At 42.5% G+C, this 19,591-nt stretch overlaps 1 protein-coding gene across 1 annotated transcript in view; it reads right to left on the reverse strand.

Moving 5' to 3' along the window:
* Positions 1-19,591, reverse strand: part of WDR75 (WD repeat domain 75) — a 1,027,793-nt gene that overhangs the window by 239,453 nt on the left and 768,749 nt on the right. Inside the window, exons 19-20 of the mRNA XM_044071106.1 lie at positions 8,726-8,734; positions 5,663-5,758 (exon numbers count right to left, since the gene is read on the reverse strand). Of these exons, the coding sequence (XP_043927041.1) occupies positions 5,663-5,758; positions 8,726-8,734 (105 nt within the window). The remainder of the gene's footprint in view (positions 1-5,662; positions 5,759-8,725; positions 8,735-19,591) is intronic.

Below are 19,591 nucleotides of genomic sequence, written 5' to 3' on the forward strand. Positions count from 1 at the left end.
AAACTGAGAACTGTTGTAAAGCTTGGCATTGAATACCATAAGTTCAGGTTATGCTATAAGAGAATAACTATGTAAAGATAACCATGTCAGCAGCCAGATCGCATTATAAACTGAATGTTTTACTGTGCACATTAAGAAATGGATAGATTGGCCTAAACTCTGGACTGATGTGTGTGCTTTTTTTTTTTTTTTATTCCTGGGGAAATACTATTCAGAAGTGAAGAGACATATAAGGGAACAGTTTTAGTGGCACACCAGGCTGTGATTTTTTTGATGTCTATTGTCATGCAAAGTTGACTAAATAGCTGAATCTAGTAAAGCTGGAAATGTGAGACTGTAGCCCACTGAAGAAGGGGAGATGGGAGGAGTAACCTGGCCAGGAACTGAAACTTGCAAAACTGCTCCTTGTGAAAAGTCTTTTTTATCTCAGTAATTTGTTGACACTTTTGCAAGTTTCTTTCAGAGAATGTGTAGTACATCAGTAGGAACAACATTTGTAAAACTCAGCACATACCAGTCAATGACACATGAGCTGCAGACTCTCGAACTTGGCATTTTTTTTCAGGTGTTCCATTCTAAGTGAATGGAAGTCTAGTCTGACAACAAATGGTAGGGCTATTTGTTCTCACAGTCTGTACATTGAGACAGATTTTGTTTTCCAAAGGAATCACAATGTCTGTCCCCATGAGGGCAGACAAGAGTGAAAAAAAATAAAATTAGGAAAGAGCACTTATTATGCTGCAGGCAGCTTTAGGAAGTGCAGTGAATCATGGCAAGATAAAAAATATATTTTTTCATTGTTTGCCCATAGTGGTCCTTAAAGGACAGATCATTGACCACCTTTGGCATAAAGGGAGGGTTAGTTCTTAGTGTTACCCTGTCCTTGTGAAAGGTAGTGTATATGGGGGGCAGGCCATTAGGACCTGTAATTCAGACACCCTTCTGGCTGAAGTTATGGCCACTAGCAGTACTGTCTTCCATGTGCACATTTACAGAGTAGCTGCACTAGCAGGTTTAAATGGAGACTGGGTTAGTTTTTCCAGAATGAAGTTAAGGTCCCAGGGTGGTGGGATGGGTTTTCTTGGAGGTCTGATGTGTAAGACCCCTTTTAAGAATAGAAGAGCCTGGCCAGTAGGGAAGGGTCTAGTGGCAGGCAGACTGAGATTGCAGAAAGGAGGACTTTCACTGAAGAATAAGAGAGTCCGTCCTTTACTAGCTGACACACATATATACAAGAACTAAGGGAGGATCTGCGATGCATGGATCCCTGCCCTTGTCCAGACACCATTTTGAAAATCTTTCCCACTTAGCCAAGTATGATTTTCTTGTAGCAGGTTTCCTGGCCTCCCTCAGGACTGAAAACACATCCTCTGAGTATTGATGCCTGAAGGGAATTAGAAGTTTATTACCCACAGAGTCAGTGATAACATCTGCAATTGTGGGTGGATGAGGGTTCCCTTTTGTTGCGTCAGATGGTCCACCTTTTGGGGTAACTTGTGGTGACCGCCCTTGGCTAGATTGAGAAGTAGGGGGGAATCAGTGCTGCCTTGGCCAGTAGGGGGTCACCAGCAAGATGTTTGGTTTGTCTCTACTGATTTTCAGGACGACTTTCTGAATTAGTGGGAAAGGAGGAAAGGCATATAGAAACTTGCCCTTCCAGGAAATGCTGAAAGCATCTATTCTCCAGGCTAGCAGAAGGAGTAGGTCTTGGAGCAGAAGGTCTGCAGTTGTCTGTTCTGGGGGAGGCAAACAAGTCTACTTGAGGTGTGCCCCATTGGTGGACCATGTCTAGGAAGACATTACTGTCCAGCATCCATTCGTGCAGTGGAGAGGATGTCCTGCTGAGAAGGTCTGCTTATTTGTTGTCCTGCGAGGAGGGGGTGCAGGATGCCTGCAGGGACAAGTTGTGTTGAGAGGCTAGGTCCCATATCAGTTAGGTTAGTCTGTACAGATGGTACGCTTTTGTTATTCCCTGCTTGTTGAGGTACCACATAACTGTGGTGTTGTCTGTAATTATTTGGAGAATACCTGGTAGTAGGAGAGGAATGAAGGCTTTCAGTGCTAGAAGAACAGCTGTCATTTTTCTCACGTTAACGTGTTTGTTCCTTGAGGAAGGGTGCCACTTTGCTTGGACCCTGTAGGATGCCATTGTGGCTCCCCAGCTTGAGTCTGAAGCATCTGTATACATAACCTGGTTGGGGAGAGGAGGCTGCAGTGGAAGGCACGGGATCAGTTGGAATTGCTGAATCCACCAAATCACTTCTGCCTTTAGGCAGGACAGGAGAGTGATTTCTTGCTCTACAGGATGTTGGTGCTGAGACCAAACATTTTTTTAGATACCACTGTAGCTTTTGCATGTGCATTCTGACTAGTGGAAGCATGGGGATGGTGGCTGCCATTAGGCCCAGGGTCCTTAGGAATTGCCTTGCAGTTATTATTTGGGTCTGCAGCAGGGCTTTGAAATGGGAGGTCAGGGAGCTGACCTTGTCCTGGGGAAGAAAGGTTTTCATTATGTCAGTTTTGATCCTGCAACCCAGAAATAATTTGTCTTGTTCTGGTGTCAAGGATGACTTTGGGAGGTTGAGGGTGAACCCCAGACTTTGTAGTAGGCACATGGTGAACTCTAGATGGATTAACAGGGTTTCTTTGCAGTCTGGTAGGATCAGGATGTTGTCTAGGTAGGGATAAATCTGAATCCCCTGTGTTCTGCAATAGGCAATGGCAGGTGCCAGACATTATGTGAACACTCTGGGGGCAGTGGACAAACCAAAGGGCAAAGCAGTAAATTGGAAATGACAGAGTCCAGAGAAATGTAAAAATGTTCTGTGGGAGGATAGAATGGGTATGTGCAAATTAGCTTCCTTCAGGTCAAGTGTGGCCATGAAAGCCTTGGCCGGTATGAGAGGGAGTAAATTTGGAAGGGACAACATTCTGAAGATGGGCACTTTTAAGAATAGGTGTAAGAAGGAAAGGTCTAGAATGGGTTTCCTTGGTCCATCTTTTTTGGGGACCAGGAACAGTCTTGAATAGAAGACCTTTCCTTCCTGTCCTGGAGGGACAGATTTTATGGTTCTCAAGTTCAGAAAGTCTGTCAGAACCTGTGGGAAGAGGTGTCTTTGATTTTTGGGGAGAAAGGGGACACCCCTTAAGGGTGGCCTTTCTTTCCAGAAAGTACCCTTTTTGAATAATAGCCAGAACCTATTTGTCTGTGGTGATGGTTTTTCAAAAAGGGAGGCAGTGGGAGTGGCAGGCGAAAAGGGGAAGGAGGGCAAGGCAGTCACGCATTGTTGGGGCCTCCTCTGTCTTGAAAGGGTTGTCTAGAGGGAGGCTGAGAGACAGCTGGCCTGGTAGGGGTTTATCTTCTGGTTCCTCTTCTTTGTCTGGAGGAGGTAGGACCAGCAGAAGGCGGGTTTTGTCTGACAAAAGTGGCCTTGGCAGGGTAATTCCTGTAATATTTGGGAATTGGGGACACCAAGAGATGCTTGGTGTCTTGCAATTCCTTGCTCTTTTCCTGCAGATTTTTGAACAGGTCTGCTGACTATATGTCAAACAGGAAATTAGGGTCCAGGGGGGCATCTAAGATTTTAGAGTTGAAGTCTTCTAATAAGTGTTGCAGACGAAGCCAGGGTTATCACCTGAGAACACAGTCAGATTCTGCAGAGCGTGCAGAGGCCTCTGCAGCATCATAACTGCATCTGATTGAGTGTCTGTTTACTTGGGCAGCCAGAGATAGTTTGGAAGAGATGTCAGCATTAGTGGGACAGTCAGGAGTAGCAGCCAGCAGAGCAGTGGCTTGAGAGACCAGGTCCAAAGCATATCTGGTCATATGGGTTTGATAGTTGAGGGCTCTAAAGGCTAATCAGACAGGCCTTCTAAGGGTGTAGCCAGATATTTATTTTTTTGTTTTTTGTTTTTGACTGGGGTAGACTTAGGAGTAGGCCTGGAGTCAGATGCCTGGCTAAGGGAAGCGGTATCTGGTGGAGGGATCCCAGATGGAGGCCTGGCTATGTCTAGTTCCCCCTTGACCTCGGTGGTAGCCGGTGTCTGGGTTGGCTCCGGGAACATGATGGGCACGAACTGTGAAGCGGCTTCCTTCAAGGTCACCGTAGAAGTCGGCGGGTCCATCGGACGTCCCTCAACTCCTAAATCGGTAGCTGGTGGGGTGTCCGATAGCAGAGTGGCAGAGGAAGAGGGGCTAGGAAACTTGGCCTTCTTTGGCAGAGGTTCAGTTGAGGCCTCTGAGCTGGGATCCATCCTGAGAGCTAATTTTTAAGCCGCTGGTTTTCCAGGTAGAGAATTAGTGCAGCCAGATGGCTGCGAAGGGTCTTAGGAATGAAAGATTGGCAGACAGAGCAAGCGTTTGATCATTCTTCCGGCCTAAGCAAAAAACACAGCGGTAGTGTGTGCCTTTATGGTGTATCTGGCGCCCACATTGGCATTTGCTCTTTTTTCCTGACATCGGTTAAGGATTGCTACAGCAAACCAAGCTTTAGCTAGAAATTAAAGAAGAAAACCCCAACGGGTTACTTAGCTTTTAGACATCTTGCAATGAAGGAGCAAGGCACACGATATGTCGGTCGTCTGCGGCTGAAAAGTCCTGAGGTCTGTGCGTGCAGACGTCACAATTAAAGTCCCTGGTTTATGGCCCTACGTGTGATGTCCTACGCCACTACAAAAGTCAAGCTGAAGCTTTTGTATAGGAGCTGATGCACGGGTCGCCTGAGGTGGAAAATCCCACACTAAGCATACTGCAACATAGGAACAGAAGGACATTTGGTGTTTCAGTGCTTAGACCATCCACCCTACTTACCAGATCTTGCTTTATTTCTTGTTTCCAAACCTTAAAAAGTGTTTGAAAGGGTGGCAAATTTAGAGTCATTTTGAGGTGACTGCAGTAGCGGAGCAGTATTTCAGTGATCAGACTTCAGACTTTTTTGGCAGGGTTTAAGAAACTTCAGACACAATGTGCCATGTGTGTCGAACTTTAAATATGTTGAATTACTTGCAAGTTTCATGGCTCCACATCATTCTCTTCTAGGTCAAGCTTAGAAATTTTCGGCACCCCCATGTACATATCACTAAATCTTGGGTAATCAATGTGGAATGCTTAAGAAAACTCACACTAAGAATGACTGTGCTAAGTCCCCAACACTCAGACTGGGCAATTACTCATATTACTTGCCATTAACACATATCAAAAGGCTACCAATGGTTTATTCCATCCCTACATTTCACATGCCTCCTAGCTTTACAACAGAAGGGCACATAACTTGCAGCAAGACAGAAGGGCACATAACTTGCAGCGACACAAAAGAAATGCAGAAAACATCAGTCAAGTGCTGAGTTTCCCCTGTCTCTTGACTATACAAGCCAAAAATACTTAACATAGTGCTGGTGAAATATTTTTACTTTACTATCGAAATACATTATACATGCTTACAAAATTGTACGCAAAACAATCAAAGCTAGAAATACCTGGAAATGAATGCAGTACAGTAGGACTACACACATCAAGTCATACAAGATGCATTTTGATAACTTGAAGTGACAACAAAGTTACATGATACAAGACGGACTACAGATTGCATCAAATCTACTTTTCACTTTGGTATATTTGTGTTTTATCATAAAAAATGCAAAGGAATTTAATTTATGAACTTACAATTAGAAAATCCAGACTGATGTGAGAAAGCTGCTACGTTCTCAGAGCAGGTATCCACTTGAAGTACATCCACTTTGAGCCGAGCACTCCACTCCACTTCAGACAAACAAATAATGTTATTTATTCCAATGTTATATTGAGTTTTAATGTAATAAAGTCTATTTCAGCTTTCCAAATTAAGATGAATTGCACTTTATCTTGAATGCTTCACGTGAAAAAGAATTCCTTATGTGGAGTCTTCACAAAGTGACCACAAAAAACAACACAAATGAGACTAAGTTGTTACAATTTCCATTTTCACTGAACTTTACTGAAAATAATGGATGCTTCTTACCATTATCAGACTGTTTACGAGGGATCCTTCTACGACTGGTTTGATCCTTTCCACTAAGTGCAGATCTTCTCTGAAAATCTCAAACTTTAGGAGCATGTGCCCCTTGCCAGGTATACAGACCACATCTATCCCTTGCCTAAGCACTGTGTGAGCACAGTTCCTGGAACTCAAGAAAAGCAATGAAAAGTTTCTGTTTACAGTTAAAGGATACAGGGGGTTAGAGGGATCTCCAAAGACTGAGGCAGGATGGATGATCCCAGCCGACAACAAAGGGATAGTAGAAGGTTATCTGGGACTAACCAAGTACAGTCTCCACAGATGAACTGATATGGTACAAATGTACTTGTTACAACTAACAGAGAAGACCCTTCCTTGGTAGGCTATATGACTGGGTTGGGTCCCAAGCAGTAAATCTACTAGGGCAGAATGAATTGTAGGAAAGGCAAAAGGAAAAATAATCAGAAAGCAGGTACTGAAGTACAGATAAACAAATCTACCAAACGAGGGACCTGCATTCTTACAAGATGATCACAAAGAGGACTGTCTTTGATGGGAAATAAGATGGGTATTATACTCTACCAAATGGAAGTGAAGCACTCAGCAGACTACAAAGACAAAGATCTGTCTGACACTTAGCCTGTGAACAACGAGCCTTGGCATGCTATGACTTGGTGGATCCCTTCATACTGAGCTGTCAGATCCTACTGAACCCACAAAGTGACCCATGGGGGAAGAAACCCTGCCTTTAGTACCCTTAACTTGAAGCCCAGTGACTCTAAAGCCACTCTTTAGGATAAGGACAGTGACCATGTTGTTCATCCAATCCATAAGGGACTACGACAAGGTTACAATACCTTGTGTAGTGTACTATTAAAGGTGGGGAAGTTGGAGATGCACTTTACCCAGTCTCTTCACCTTCCAGTTAACTGGAAGATGGGTATGGACTTCAACACTCACTGAGGGGAAGCTCAGCATATGAAGAGACTGGCAAATTATTTTAAAAATGGTTTTATCTCTAGGAGGGCTGGGCCATTGCCAGTACTACACATCATGATCCTCTGGCCATGCTTTGACAGACCTGGAGAGGCAATTCCTGCACAAGGATGCATAAACCACCTCTATCCTCCTCCACCTTCTCCTCAAAAGGAGTCAGACCAACAGTCCTGCCTTGCAGCACCACCTACACATGACCAGCCTGAATCACGAGCACTTAAAGGAGTGCACCATGTAGTGCTACTCCCTAAGATAATACAGAAAAGCATCAGCTTCTTGCGTGGTGGCTATGAGAACATTCCACCATTTTAACTTTAGGCATCAAATTGGTAAACTTTTCACTAGACTGGGTCACGATCAAGACTGAAACTATGTGAGTATCAGGAACGAAACTGGGGTGAACTGGTGGGCTCAAAATCTGGGTATGATCTACATGACCCTAAAGCTCAAATTAACTTGGAGGCATGTATACCTCCATTTTATGGACTTAGAAAGCAAAATGCTATATTTTGATTAAAATAGAGGATCAGCCCAAATGTAGGACCCATCATGCAAAATAACCAATGATAACTCATTCTCCAATACTGTCACATCTAAATTAAGTGAAACAAGCATATTCAGTGCAGTCCCAAGTGACAAAATGAAATGTCCAAGGAGTAATATGCATGCACCATCCAGCACAGGATACACATCTTTTACTTCAGCATAGACCAGAATGCAGAAAGTAACTTCAGGAAAATAAAAGGCAAATGGCATTAGATTCATATATCTGAGGCATCACTGTGAAGATGCAGCTAACATAAATCAAATCAAAAAGTAGACACTTCCAAGTAATGCAAGTGACAGCAAAACCTGAAATCAGGTTCATTTCATCAAGTCCAGTATGAAGACTAGGCAAGACACTAACAAACAACTTCAATGCAGATATGTGCCAGTCAGCGACTATAAATGCTTTAATGCATACTTTAACACATTTCAAGCAACCACTCCATGACAATGAAAAAGGGTTAGCTTTTTGGTATATAAGGATGAAACTCTGACAAAGTCCTAGTGACCAGAGACTGATTAGTCCATCTAAGCAAGGGACAAGTCATGCAGGAAAGTAGGCATAAGTGTCCAAATGTGACTCACTCAACTTGGGGAGTGGCTATTTTACACTCGCGGCAGGATATCTTCCTTTTTGGGATCTTCTGGTCTACTTAACTTTGTCTGACGGGTTCTTTTTAAAAGATCTCTTGATTCAACAGGTCTAGCAGTAATCAGGCCTGGGTGTGGCTAGTGAAACTGAACTCAGCTTTCCCAAAAATGTAATGTGATTAACCACAGTTACTTCATGATTTAACAATGGGGACAATTACTTTTTCACATAGGGCCATGTAGGTTTGGATAGTTTTTTTCCTTAATAAATAAAATCCTCACTTAAAAACTGCATTTTATGTTTACTTGGGGTTATCTCCGTCTAATATTTACATGTGTTTGATGATCTGAAACATTTAAGTGTGACAAACATGCAAAAAAATAAGAAACCAGGAAGGGGAAAAATACTTTTTCATTGCACTGTAAATAGGACCTGCTGGAGAGACATGCATGCATCCCAGAGACCATCCCTTTTCTGGAACAGTCCTTCACATGGTAGGGGTGCGAGTTCTTCCCTAACCCAATGCAAGTGTAACTTGGACAACTGTATGGGGAACAGGAAAATCATCTCTGATTTGACACCTATGTCTCTAATGGACACAGGCAGCCTGAGAATGGTTCATCTTGCAAGCCCCTGCTTGTAAATGTTTCACCTCCTAAGCCCCTGCTTACACTTATCAAGGGTACCAGAACTTGTCAGAGATTTGGAATGCATGGCTAGGTTTAAAAAGGCCCTTGTGGTCATTAGCCTAGTAAAGACCTATGAACCATTAAGGACTACTGCTGCAGTGTGCTGTAACAGCATATTTAACACCCTCCAGCAGGAGGAAAGAAAGTTGCAAACTGGAATGTCAAGTGAGTGTTGACAATATTCCCTGCTGGGACTAACTTGGCTTCCTTGTGTGTGTCATGCAACTTCTACAGCTTCACTGCCAGGTTGTACCACAGACAGAGTGGCATACACAGACAACTGGCAATATGGAGGGTCACTGACTTTTGTACAGCATTGTCCTTGGAATATGAGAACAGAAGCACGTAGAAAAAAATCTGCATGAACACATATATGGGACATGTAGATTCTGCAAACAGGGCACCTCATCTACGAACCATATTGGGAGTACCAAGTGCCACCACGCAGCAACTCTAATTCTGTCACTCTACTTATGTTAATTCCTTTTTATTTCTATGTCTTCTAATGTCTGTGCTTTTTCTATGCAATTTCAGCTTGAGGTACAGTATAGTACTCCTTTTTTTCCTTTCGACAGCCTACAAAGACATGAAGTAGACCTATAAATAATTCTAAATAAATCAGAAAGCATGGACTGATTAAGGAATGATTTTATATTCCCCAAAAGTTATTGAGAACTATAATACCGAACTATGGTTCAGTTTGGGTTTTACACAAAAGTATACACACATTAGTAGTGTCAGTGGCGAACAGGTAGCACACTCGTTTTTGGGGCTAATGTCTGTGGACTCTATTCCCACACCAGGTAGATGGTCTGCTGACACTGCAGTGCAGAATAACAGGGGTGCTACACTTCTGAGTGTGTTGTCCTTTAGATGAGACGTTAAATCAAGGCCTCATCAGCCTGATGATAGCTCAGGTGGATGTAAAAGATCCCATGGCACCTATCAAAAAGAGTAAGTTCCCTGATGCCATGGCCAAATTTTTCCTAGTAGTATAAATACCACCTCAGGTCTCTCCTGAAAAGAGGCTATTAGCTTGGGCAGACTATTGTCAATAAATGATAAATAAAAATAAAAAAATAAAAATAAATGCAATAAGCTTTCATGTCTACAAGAAAACAGTACTTTTTGTTTACATTAGGGTCATGTATGATGATCTGCCTGTGTAGCTTGCGCCTTCTTTTGCCAAGAGACACACTACAAGTTAAATTAGAAAAGGACAGATATAGAAGAATGTTCTGGAAAAATATCTTGTACAAATTACTTTATTAACAACTTAACTGAAGTGGTATATGCATATAAATATGCAATACAAAAACTGAACTATGTCCTAAAGACGAGGTCTGAAAAAGGTGTCCAAAATGTGTCATCTGCTCTTTATTATCTTGTTAAACGGGTAGTTCCTAAGAAAAATATATTAATTAATATAAACATCAAAAATGTTACTACAAAAAAATAAACACAAAAAAAATGTTGTATCTACCAAACAGCACTTTGGGAAAACTTGTTTATTTGGTACAATAATACCAGGCTGTCTGTACTTGTACACAGATAACAGGATAACAGAATTACAGATTTCTGGAGGCAGCTACAGAGTGCTTGGTCCATGTAGTCTACTCATTCCTATTGACTATACCAAAAAAGTACAGCTGTGTACACTTACCATAAATGTACATGTTCGTGTGTATTCACTGTTGCAGTCATCACTATCGGGTTATCTGCTTGCTGCAGCCCTCAGTCAGCCTGATTAACAAAGTCTTGGGTCCTGCGTCGGTTGCTGTCCCTTCTTCCATGACGTCAGGTTGTCAAGGGTATAAAACATACAGCCGACACCATTACATCAGTTTTTCTTGCCGCAGATGTCAGGTGCCCCCTAAATGGGAAGCAATTAAATCTATAAATATACAAGGTTATACCTCCAACAAAAAACAAATACACCAAAAAGCTTTTGAAGATAGCAAAAGAAAGTAGATGTATATCCAAAATAAGAAGGGGGCTGGAGGGAGGGTAACCAGGACTGCAACCGTGAATACACTCGAATATCTACATTTACGGTACGTGTACACAACTGTACTATGTTCTTCGTGTTTCACTGTTGCAGTCATCACTTTTGGGTAGATTCCCAAAGCTAAGGATGGGAGGAGGAATTTAAATGGAATTAGTACCAGCTAAAAGGCCCTGCAAGACTGCAGTGGCAAAGCCAGCTCTGGATTTAGAGAAGATTGGCAGATAGCAACGCTTGGTGAAAGTATGTACAGAACTCCAGGTAGCAGCTTCTAGGATGTCCCTGGTAGGGACGCCTCTGAGAAAGGCTGTAGAGGTAGATGCAGACCTGGTAGAGTGGGGTCTTATCCCCAGTGGGGTAGGTTTTCCATTGTGTTTGTAGCAGAAATTAATGCAATGGCCTATCCATTTGGAAATGGTTTGCTTTGAAATAGCCTTCCCCTCTGCCCCTGCAGTTGATCAGATTTCCTTTGAGGTTTAGTTCTATCCAAGTAGAACCTCAGTTGTCTGTGCACGTCTAAGGAGTGCAGAATCTGTTCCCCTTTGTTCTGTGGGTTAGGAAAGAAGGTTGGCAAATGTATGGACTGATTAAGGGCAACACTGGATACCACCTTGGGCATGAAGGAGGAATTGGTCCTGAGGGACACCCTATCCGCATGAAAGATGATGAAAGTCTCCACTGCCATGAGGGCCTGTAATTCAGATACCCTTCTTGCTGACATGATTGCTAAAAGGAAAGCTGTTTTCCAAGAAAGACATTTTAAGTCCAGAGTGGCAGCTGGCTCTTAAGGAGGAAGGGTGAGTTTTTCCAATACAAAGTTGAGGACCCAGGTTGGAGTTGGAGCTCTCCTGGGCGGTCGTAGATTTTTGGCCCCTCTGAGGAACTGCTTAAGCAGTGGATGAGAGAAGAGAGGTGATTCTGTGTAATAATGAGCTGAGATGACTGAGGCGTGAATTTTGATGGAGGAGAAAGACAGGCCCTTATGAAGCATCTCAGTTAAGTATTGTAAAATCTGAGGTAAATTGGGCACTGTTGTGCTCATCCCTTGAGATTGGTTCCAGGCACAGAATCTTTTCCATTTTTCAGCGTAAGACTTTCTAGTACTAGGCCTTCTTGCCTCTAAAATGATATCCATCACTGGTTTGCTGAGTGATGGGGTAAAGGAGAAATTATGTAATTAGCCAGGCTGCTAGATTCAGTGTTTGAAGTTGAGGGTGCAGAATTTGGTTCTCCTGCTGAGACAAAAGAGTAGGAGTCTGAGGCAGGTGCCATGGAGCCAACAGCGACACACTGCACAAGAGGGGGTACCAGTGTTGGTGTGGCTAGTCTGGTGCAATCAAAATCGTCCTTGGTTTGTCTTGTTTGATCTTTAGTAGTACTTTGGAGAGCAGAGGCAGAGGAGGAAAGGCATAAACTGATAGTTTTTTCCAGCTGAAGGACAGAGCATCCACTTTCCAAGCTTGTTCGTGGGGAGTCCTTGTGCAAACTTTGTCAACTGATAGTTTTGGGGGAGGCAAACAGGTCTATATCTGGGCTCCCCCATTTGCTTGTCAACATGTTGAAAATCCTTGGTTCCAGTTTCCACTCGTGTGGGTCCATGAGGTTTCTTAGTTCGTCTGCCAGTGTATTTAGTTTTCCTGGCAGGAATTGAGCTTGTAGATGTACTTGATAGCTCAGGGCTGTGTTCCACAATGCCATGGCTAGTCTGCAGAGGGGGTAAGAATGTGTGCCCCCCCTGCTTGATTATGTACCACATAACAGTGGTGTTGTCCGTCTTTATCATTAATTGTCATGGAAAAAATGTGGTCCTTGAAGGCTGTCAGAGCATTCTGTACAGCTAACATTTCTTTTTGATTGATATGCAGGTGCATTTGACTTGGGTTCCATTTGCCCTGAATGCACATCCCTGCCATGTGGGCCCCCCATGCATAGTCTGATGAGTCTGTTAAGGTTTGGGCGGCAGGGGGTAGTGTGAATGGTAGTCCTCTGTTTTGGTGGTAGGCCTCTGCCCATCAAAGGAACTCTAGGCATAGGCAAGGTAAGATAGGAATCATTGTTTCCAGATCCTGTGAATGTTGACACCATAGGCTTTTGAGATACCATTGCAGTTTCCTCATATGCAGCCTTGTATATGGAATTAGAAGAATGCAGGAGGCCATGAACCCCAAGGTTTGCAGAATTTGCCGTGCAGATAACTGGGTTTTTGTGGCCACTTGTTTGAAGTAGGTTGTCAAATGAATCAGTTTCTCTGGCGTGAGGAAAACCATCTGGGAAGTTGTATTCAAGATTGCTCCCAGGAATATAATTTGTTGACAGGGTACCAGATGTGATTTCTTTTTGTTTATCGTGTACCCCAGATAAGTCAGTACCCTTTGAACAAAGACCAGATGATCCAAAAGTATGTCCTGGCTTTCTGCCTGAATTAGACAATCATCCAGGTATGGGTATATTTGAATATTTCTTTGCCTACAGAATGCAATGACTGGAGCTAGGCACTTTGTGAATAACCTAGGCGCAGTAGATAAGCAGAGAACTGATAGTGCATGTAGCCTGCTTTGAAGCGTAGGTATCTTCTGCAAGACTCTCTGATAGGGATGTGCAGGTATGCTTCTTTTAAGTCTAGTGTTGCCAATCATGCATCTTTGCAATGCATAGGAAGCAGCTGGTGAAGAGTCAGCATCTTGAATTTTGGAATCAACAGAAAGGTATTGAGAGTAGAAAGGTCCAAGATAGGATGGCATGTATTTCCTTTTCTGGGTACCAGGAAAAGTCTTGAATAGAACCCTTGTCCCTTTTCCTCTTCTGGTACCAACTGAATAGCCCCCATGCTTAAAAGAGAGAGTACTTGATTTTGGGCCTCTACCCATTGATTTGGGGGTAGATCTGGCCACCCGCTTGGTGTTGGTAAGGTGTGGAAGTGAAATTTGTGTCCTTGGGACACTATATTTAAAACCCATTTGTTCTGGGTAGTGAGTTCCCAGTTTTTGGCCTGCAGACCAATCTTTCCGCCTAAAGGAGCATTCAGTTGGGAAGTGCTTAGAAGTTTTAGAAGCAAGTCATTGAGACTGTTTTCCATAGGGGGGAGTCTTGCTACTCCCTGATTTGGGAGTGGAAACCCCCCACTGCTTAGTCGTGTGTGTCCCCCTGGGACTGAAACCTAGGGTTTCTGCTATGTCTGGGTTTGGCTTGAGAAGGCCTGGAAGGGCTAGAAAGGACCAATTTCTTAGAGGGCCAGTGCCTACTAAATCTAGGAGGCTGAACTTGTAAGAAATCTTTAACAGTTTGCATAGCTTTAGCTTTGTCTTCCATCTTTTTAAGAACTTTCTCAGCCTTGTTGCCAAACAGGCAGTCCTGGTTTAAGGGAGCATCCAACAATTTAGCTTTAACATGATCAGGTAAAGATTGCTCCTTAAGCCAAGCATGCCTTCTGAGCACAGACCCAGTAACAGCAGCACTGCAAGAGGCTTCTAAAGAATCAAATCCACATTGCAAAGTATGTTTTCCAACCTGTTCAGCAGAATGCATTAAATCCTGTAATTCTTTATTTTCCACACAGTCAGGAATCAACATAATTTTCTGTTTAAACAATCCAATAACATGCTGTTGATACTTTAACATGAAATTGGCAGTTTAAAGCCCTAATGGCCAAGGTTGCAGAAGTGTAAACCTTCTTACCCCATCTATCCAGCGCCCTGGAGTCTCTATCAGAAGGGGTAGGATTTTTAGCAGTAGAAGCCTTAATGCCCTTGGGTCCCTGTGAAATAGTCTCTGGATCCACAATAGGATTTTTAAAAAGGAACTTATGTGAATCAGGAACCCTGTAATATCTGTCAGGTTTTCTGGGAGCAGGAGGCAAAGAATCAGGGGCCAAACTAGATTCTGAAAAAGCATCATCAACAATGTCTAGTACAGGAGAAATAGCTAAAGGCCTATGCTGATGCAGGAGTAAGAAATCCCTAAGCCTCTTTTTTGAATCAGAAAAATCCTGGCATTCCCAGTGGAAATGCTCCCTTAGAGTATGTAAGGTTTCACCAATAGAAAAAATCCTCTGGAGGGGAAGCAGAAGGAATAGAGTCCTCTGCATCAGAATCCTCATACGTAGATAAGGGCAAATCCAGATCATCAGAAAATCAGAAAAATCAGAATCCTGGTCAGAAGATTCATAAACAACTTCAGTCCTAGGTCTCTTAGAAGGGAGTTATAAGATCTTCAGCAACTCTTATCATTTGCTTTTTAGGCATAAAGGCCTGAGCATGCAGCCTGGGTGTCATTTTTTTTAGGCATGGTTCGAGATTTAGGCCTAAAAGAAAAAGGAGGCATCGGGTTAATATGCAAGTCCGTAGGCCTGAATACACCCGCAGAGACATCCGCAGGTTCCATAGTTGAAGCATCTCACGGCATACCAGACTCCAAATGGGTTTCGGTAGAGGCCTGCGAATCAGAAGCAGTGGGTATCAGGGGCTGGGAAAGCACCTCACTGAGTACTGGCAAACTGGTGACTGGCTTAGGAGAAGCATCGTCTGCAGTTTGGGACCTCGGCGGACTGTCTATCCTTGCGTTTTTGGACTGTCTATCCTTGCGTTTTTTTTTGGAATCACGGTAGTCGGATGGCTAACTGACGACATTTCTGGATAACTAAACCGAGAACCGAAATATTTAGAGGCGAAAATATACCGACAACAGATAATGTGTTGATTAAATAAAGCACAAAACTGACAGCAAGGTACGTTGTGGTCAGGGTCTAGGCAAGGAATACAGTACAAATGAAAATCTTTATGAGGCATTTGCTTTCCACAAGTAATGCAATTATTAACTTTTGCTGACATCGGTAAGGAGCAAGAAAAAGTTTCCCCAACAGGGTACTTGGCTTTAGTTGAAGACTTCGGTTTTGAAACTCGAAAAAGAAAATTTCAGGAGTCGGCCAACCGGCACTTGCGAACTGCTTCTGTTTCGGGCACCGCACGGCAAGAAAGACGGGTGTAATGGCATGTTTTATATCCCTGACAACCTGACGTCATGGAAGAAGGGACAGCAACCGACGCAGGACCCAAGACTTTGTTAATCAGGCCGACTGAGGGCTACTGCAAGCAGATAACCCGAAAGTGATGACGGCAACAGTGAAACACAAAGAACATCAGACCCTGATTAATCACCAGTGCCAGTTTCAGACTAATGACACTGCCTCTGCATCAAATGGCCTCTAAGCAGACAGGCTCTGATTTGGCTCTTAACAAGGTCATTTTCCTTTCAGCTAAAATGAGAAGCACATTGCTTTTAAAGTCAAGCTGCAAGCACGTGCAACACTACCACCACACACACACACACATTATATATATATATATATATATATATATATATATATATATATATATATATATATAGTTAGGGTCCCATGCAAACGCTACTTTACATAGTTTAATATGAAAGAAAAATCTACACCTTTTGACCTAGACCTGAACCTAGTATCTTGAGGGCCTAAAGTTTCCTTTATTTAAACTAATGCCTTTGCAATGGTACAGATATATATCTGTGTATAAGCTGATCTTAAGAGATATATCTGTCATCTGTGTATAACCTGATCTTAAGACAACACACTAGTTAGTCCCACCTGCCTTTCTTCAAAGCTAGTACAAAAATATCCTGTTATCTGCTACTGTTTATCTTGCCGTAACTTGCAAATCACAGAAAAAATATCCAAGTCATTAATTTAAAATGCAAATTTGCGAAGACCTTTAAAAAGTGTAACACTGGGGACTGCAAATGTTGAATGATCTGCAACTACAATAAATATACTCTTCAAATACATTAGAGAATACAATTAATTATCTCAAGCTGATGTAATGTGTACTTTTATTTCAGCATGCTACATATTACCAAGTAAAACAGGTTTGGGAAAAAAAAAAAAAAACTTTAGGATGGTACAGTCCACTAGGTACCTGGACTCGTATTCCAGGATGGATTACGACATTTCAAAGAAATGTCAAAAAAATGTAACCTCTAAGTATCGAGCATCTAATTTTTGAAAATGGAAACATAAAAAAAAATCCCTGCACTCCCATGTCTGAGGGTGGAGAGGCTCTGCCCCCCACCCCCCTTGGTGATTATAAATACCAAATCAGAGATGGCAAAGTGCAAATTTCTCAAGCCTACTGCTCTTCAAACTCACTCAAATATAGAAAGCTTGATCAACTGTAGAGACCTTTTCAATATTTGATATAAAATAAATATATATACATATACACACACACACACATACATATATCAGCAAAATGTAGGTAATCCACCAGCAGACATGCAGAAGCTATGATGTAGACTTGTTCAGTATCATATGTTACCGTCTTGCCCAACAAAAAGGGAATCCAGTACTTTATATATATATATTTTATCAGTTTCACTTCAGAATCTTGAACTACTGAAATATTGAACTTCAGTAGCTCGAGACCGAAGTGTCGAAACTGCACTTGCGCGAAAGTGCAGAATGTTGAATGCAGAAATGTTGAATGTGCGGTTATGGAGGTGTGTACGTGACATGGGATTCCCTATATTCGTGATGTGCAGTCTGGTATGTGGATGTAGCTGGAGATTCAGGTAAGTGAGGTTTTACTAGGGGTTTTGGGTAGGGATTTTAGTGTGTGTGAGTGTGTTTGGAGTTTTGAGGTGTGGGTTACGGTAGGTAGGTAAGACTGAGTGTGTAAGTGTTAAGAGTGGTGGTATTTGTATGTATGTGATGTGTGTTTGTGCAAGGGAAGTGTAGAATGTGTAGTAGTTTTTGTGCGTTTGTGTTTTTAGTGTGACCTTGGAGTTGGTATATACAGTATATGGTATATAGTTGAGGATGTGGGGCGCAGGGGGGCTTGCCCCCCTGCTTATATGTAGGTTTGCGCATGTGTTAGTTTTGTTGTGTTTGTGTGTGTTGTGGTGGTTTGTAGTGTAGGGAAGAAGGTGCATGCATGCTTGTTTGTGTGTGGTGTGTGAATTTCACACTTTTGGGGTTCCGGGTTTGTAAGTTTTTGGCTTTACAGTCTCGAGATACTGAATTTCTATATTTCAGTATTTCGGGACTGTAAAGTGAAACCATTTTTATCTTATAATTTGCATCTTCCAAGTTCTTCTAAATTTATCTTATTCCAAGCCATGCTTGACCCAATCCCTCACCAATCCAATGAAACTATGGAGCACATCTCAACTAATTAATGTTATTTGAGAAGTTCAGCAATCATGTCTGGTCTGTGTATAAATGGTCAGTGAAATTGCTTTAGGAACTCCAAGAATTACTGAAGCAGGCAAAAGGATAAATGTGTTGCTCAACAAATATCAGGATATTATGACAACACAAATAAATTTCAAAACATTACAGCATCAAACTACTACTTTTCCTTCCAATGATCTATCCCCAACCCCCATTTTCTTTCAAAACCCCCACCTCTTAACTGAGTTGAGAGATCTCAGACATTCAGGCAAAAGGTTATCTTTGTGGATAATAGAGAAAAGAGGTGTGGACCCGCTGTCCTTGAAGACAGATGGGGTTAAATGTTTTAACCAGAACATCTTAGCCAATGTCTTTAGCAATCACTTCACTTCCTGCCTGTACAATACTCTTACCTCTCCCCCTATGCTTTTCAGACTGTCATCGATGAGCTCCTCTACCACTGGACCTTAACAGGCTTCTTAAAGTCTGTCTACATGGCAAATTCGGACGGAATAACATATTTCCCAAATTCCCTCAAGCTTGTTTTTTTTTTTTTTTTTAACTGTCCTTCAACAAAAGTTCAAAGGAGGTTACTATGCTAATGGCCCTAGGGCCTTTACAAGCCTAGCCATGTAAAACATCCCATGTACCCCTAACTGACCATAATTAGATGGTCATTGCTTACAGAGCGATTCTATGATCAGCACCAAATGTCCCTGTCTATGAAGGACATAGGCGCCACCCCCATGGTGAATTTAAGGTTACCCATCCAACTGCCAAGGTTGTGCTTAAACAGGGTCATTGAGGAGCGCTGCTTCATGTGAAGTGGAAGCTTATTCCAGAGGAGTGGCATGTTCTGTTAATGTCACAGGCTAGGTGGAGATCCCTGGAGAGAGTAATCTGGTCGCATTTGATTTTCAGATGTGCAGCATTTCCATTAGGGCAGGATCAGAGACTGCTCTGTAGGAAAGGCACAGTTCATCTCTCAGAAGCCTGGATGATACACAGGACAGTGACAGGGCTTTCTGTCTTTTCATGTAGGTCATGTTTTGGAGGCCCTGAATTCTCTCAATTAGAAACCTCTGTGGTCTCTCCAGTTGCTGCAGGTGTCTGGTGAGGTACATACAGAAGGGAGCACTGTACTCATTAGTGCTCTTATAAGGGTCGAGTACAATGGATTTATGACATCCTTGATCTTGGATGCGATATGCAGTGTAGAAGACTTTCCTTACCACTATCGACACAAGCTGATCGAAGTTTAGATCGCTATCAACTTGCGTTTTAAAGTCTCGCACCACTGGGTTAGAGCTTAGAGGGGTACTTATCTATATTGTAATTAGCAGGGGTTACTACTTTGCTAAAGGGGATAATGAGGCATTTTTTTGAGTTTAGTTTTAGTCCGTGGCTTTGGCACCAATCATTTGTCTGTGTCAGTCCCTTCTGTAATACGTTGACATCATTGGAGGACTCTATGATTGCGCCCAGTCTACAATTGTCTGGAAACTCAATAAGGTACAGGGCATCTACTTTTGCAGAGATTTCAGAGAAATAGATTCCAAACACTAGAGGGCCCAGTACAGA

Source organism: Protopterus annectens, chromosome 5.part0, assembly GCF_019279795.1.
Source record: "Protopterus annectens isolate FY-2018-M chromosome 5.part0, PAN1.0, whole genome shotgun sequence".
Taxonomy (NCBI): domain Eukaryota; kingdom Metazoa; phylum Chordata; order Ceratodontiformes; family Protopteridae; genus Protopterus; species Protopterus annectens.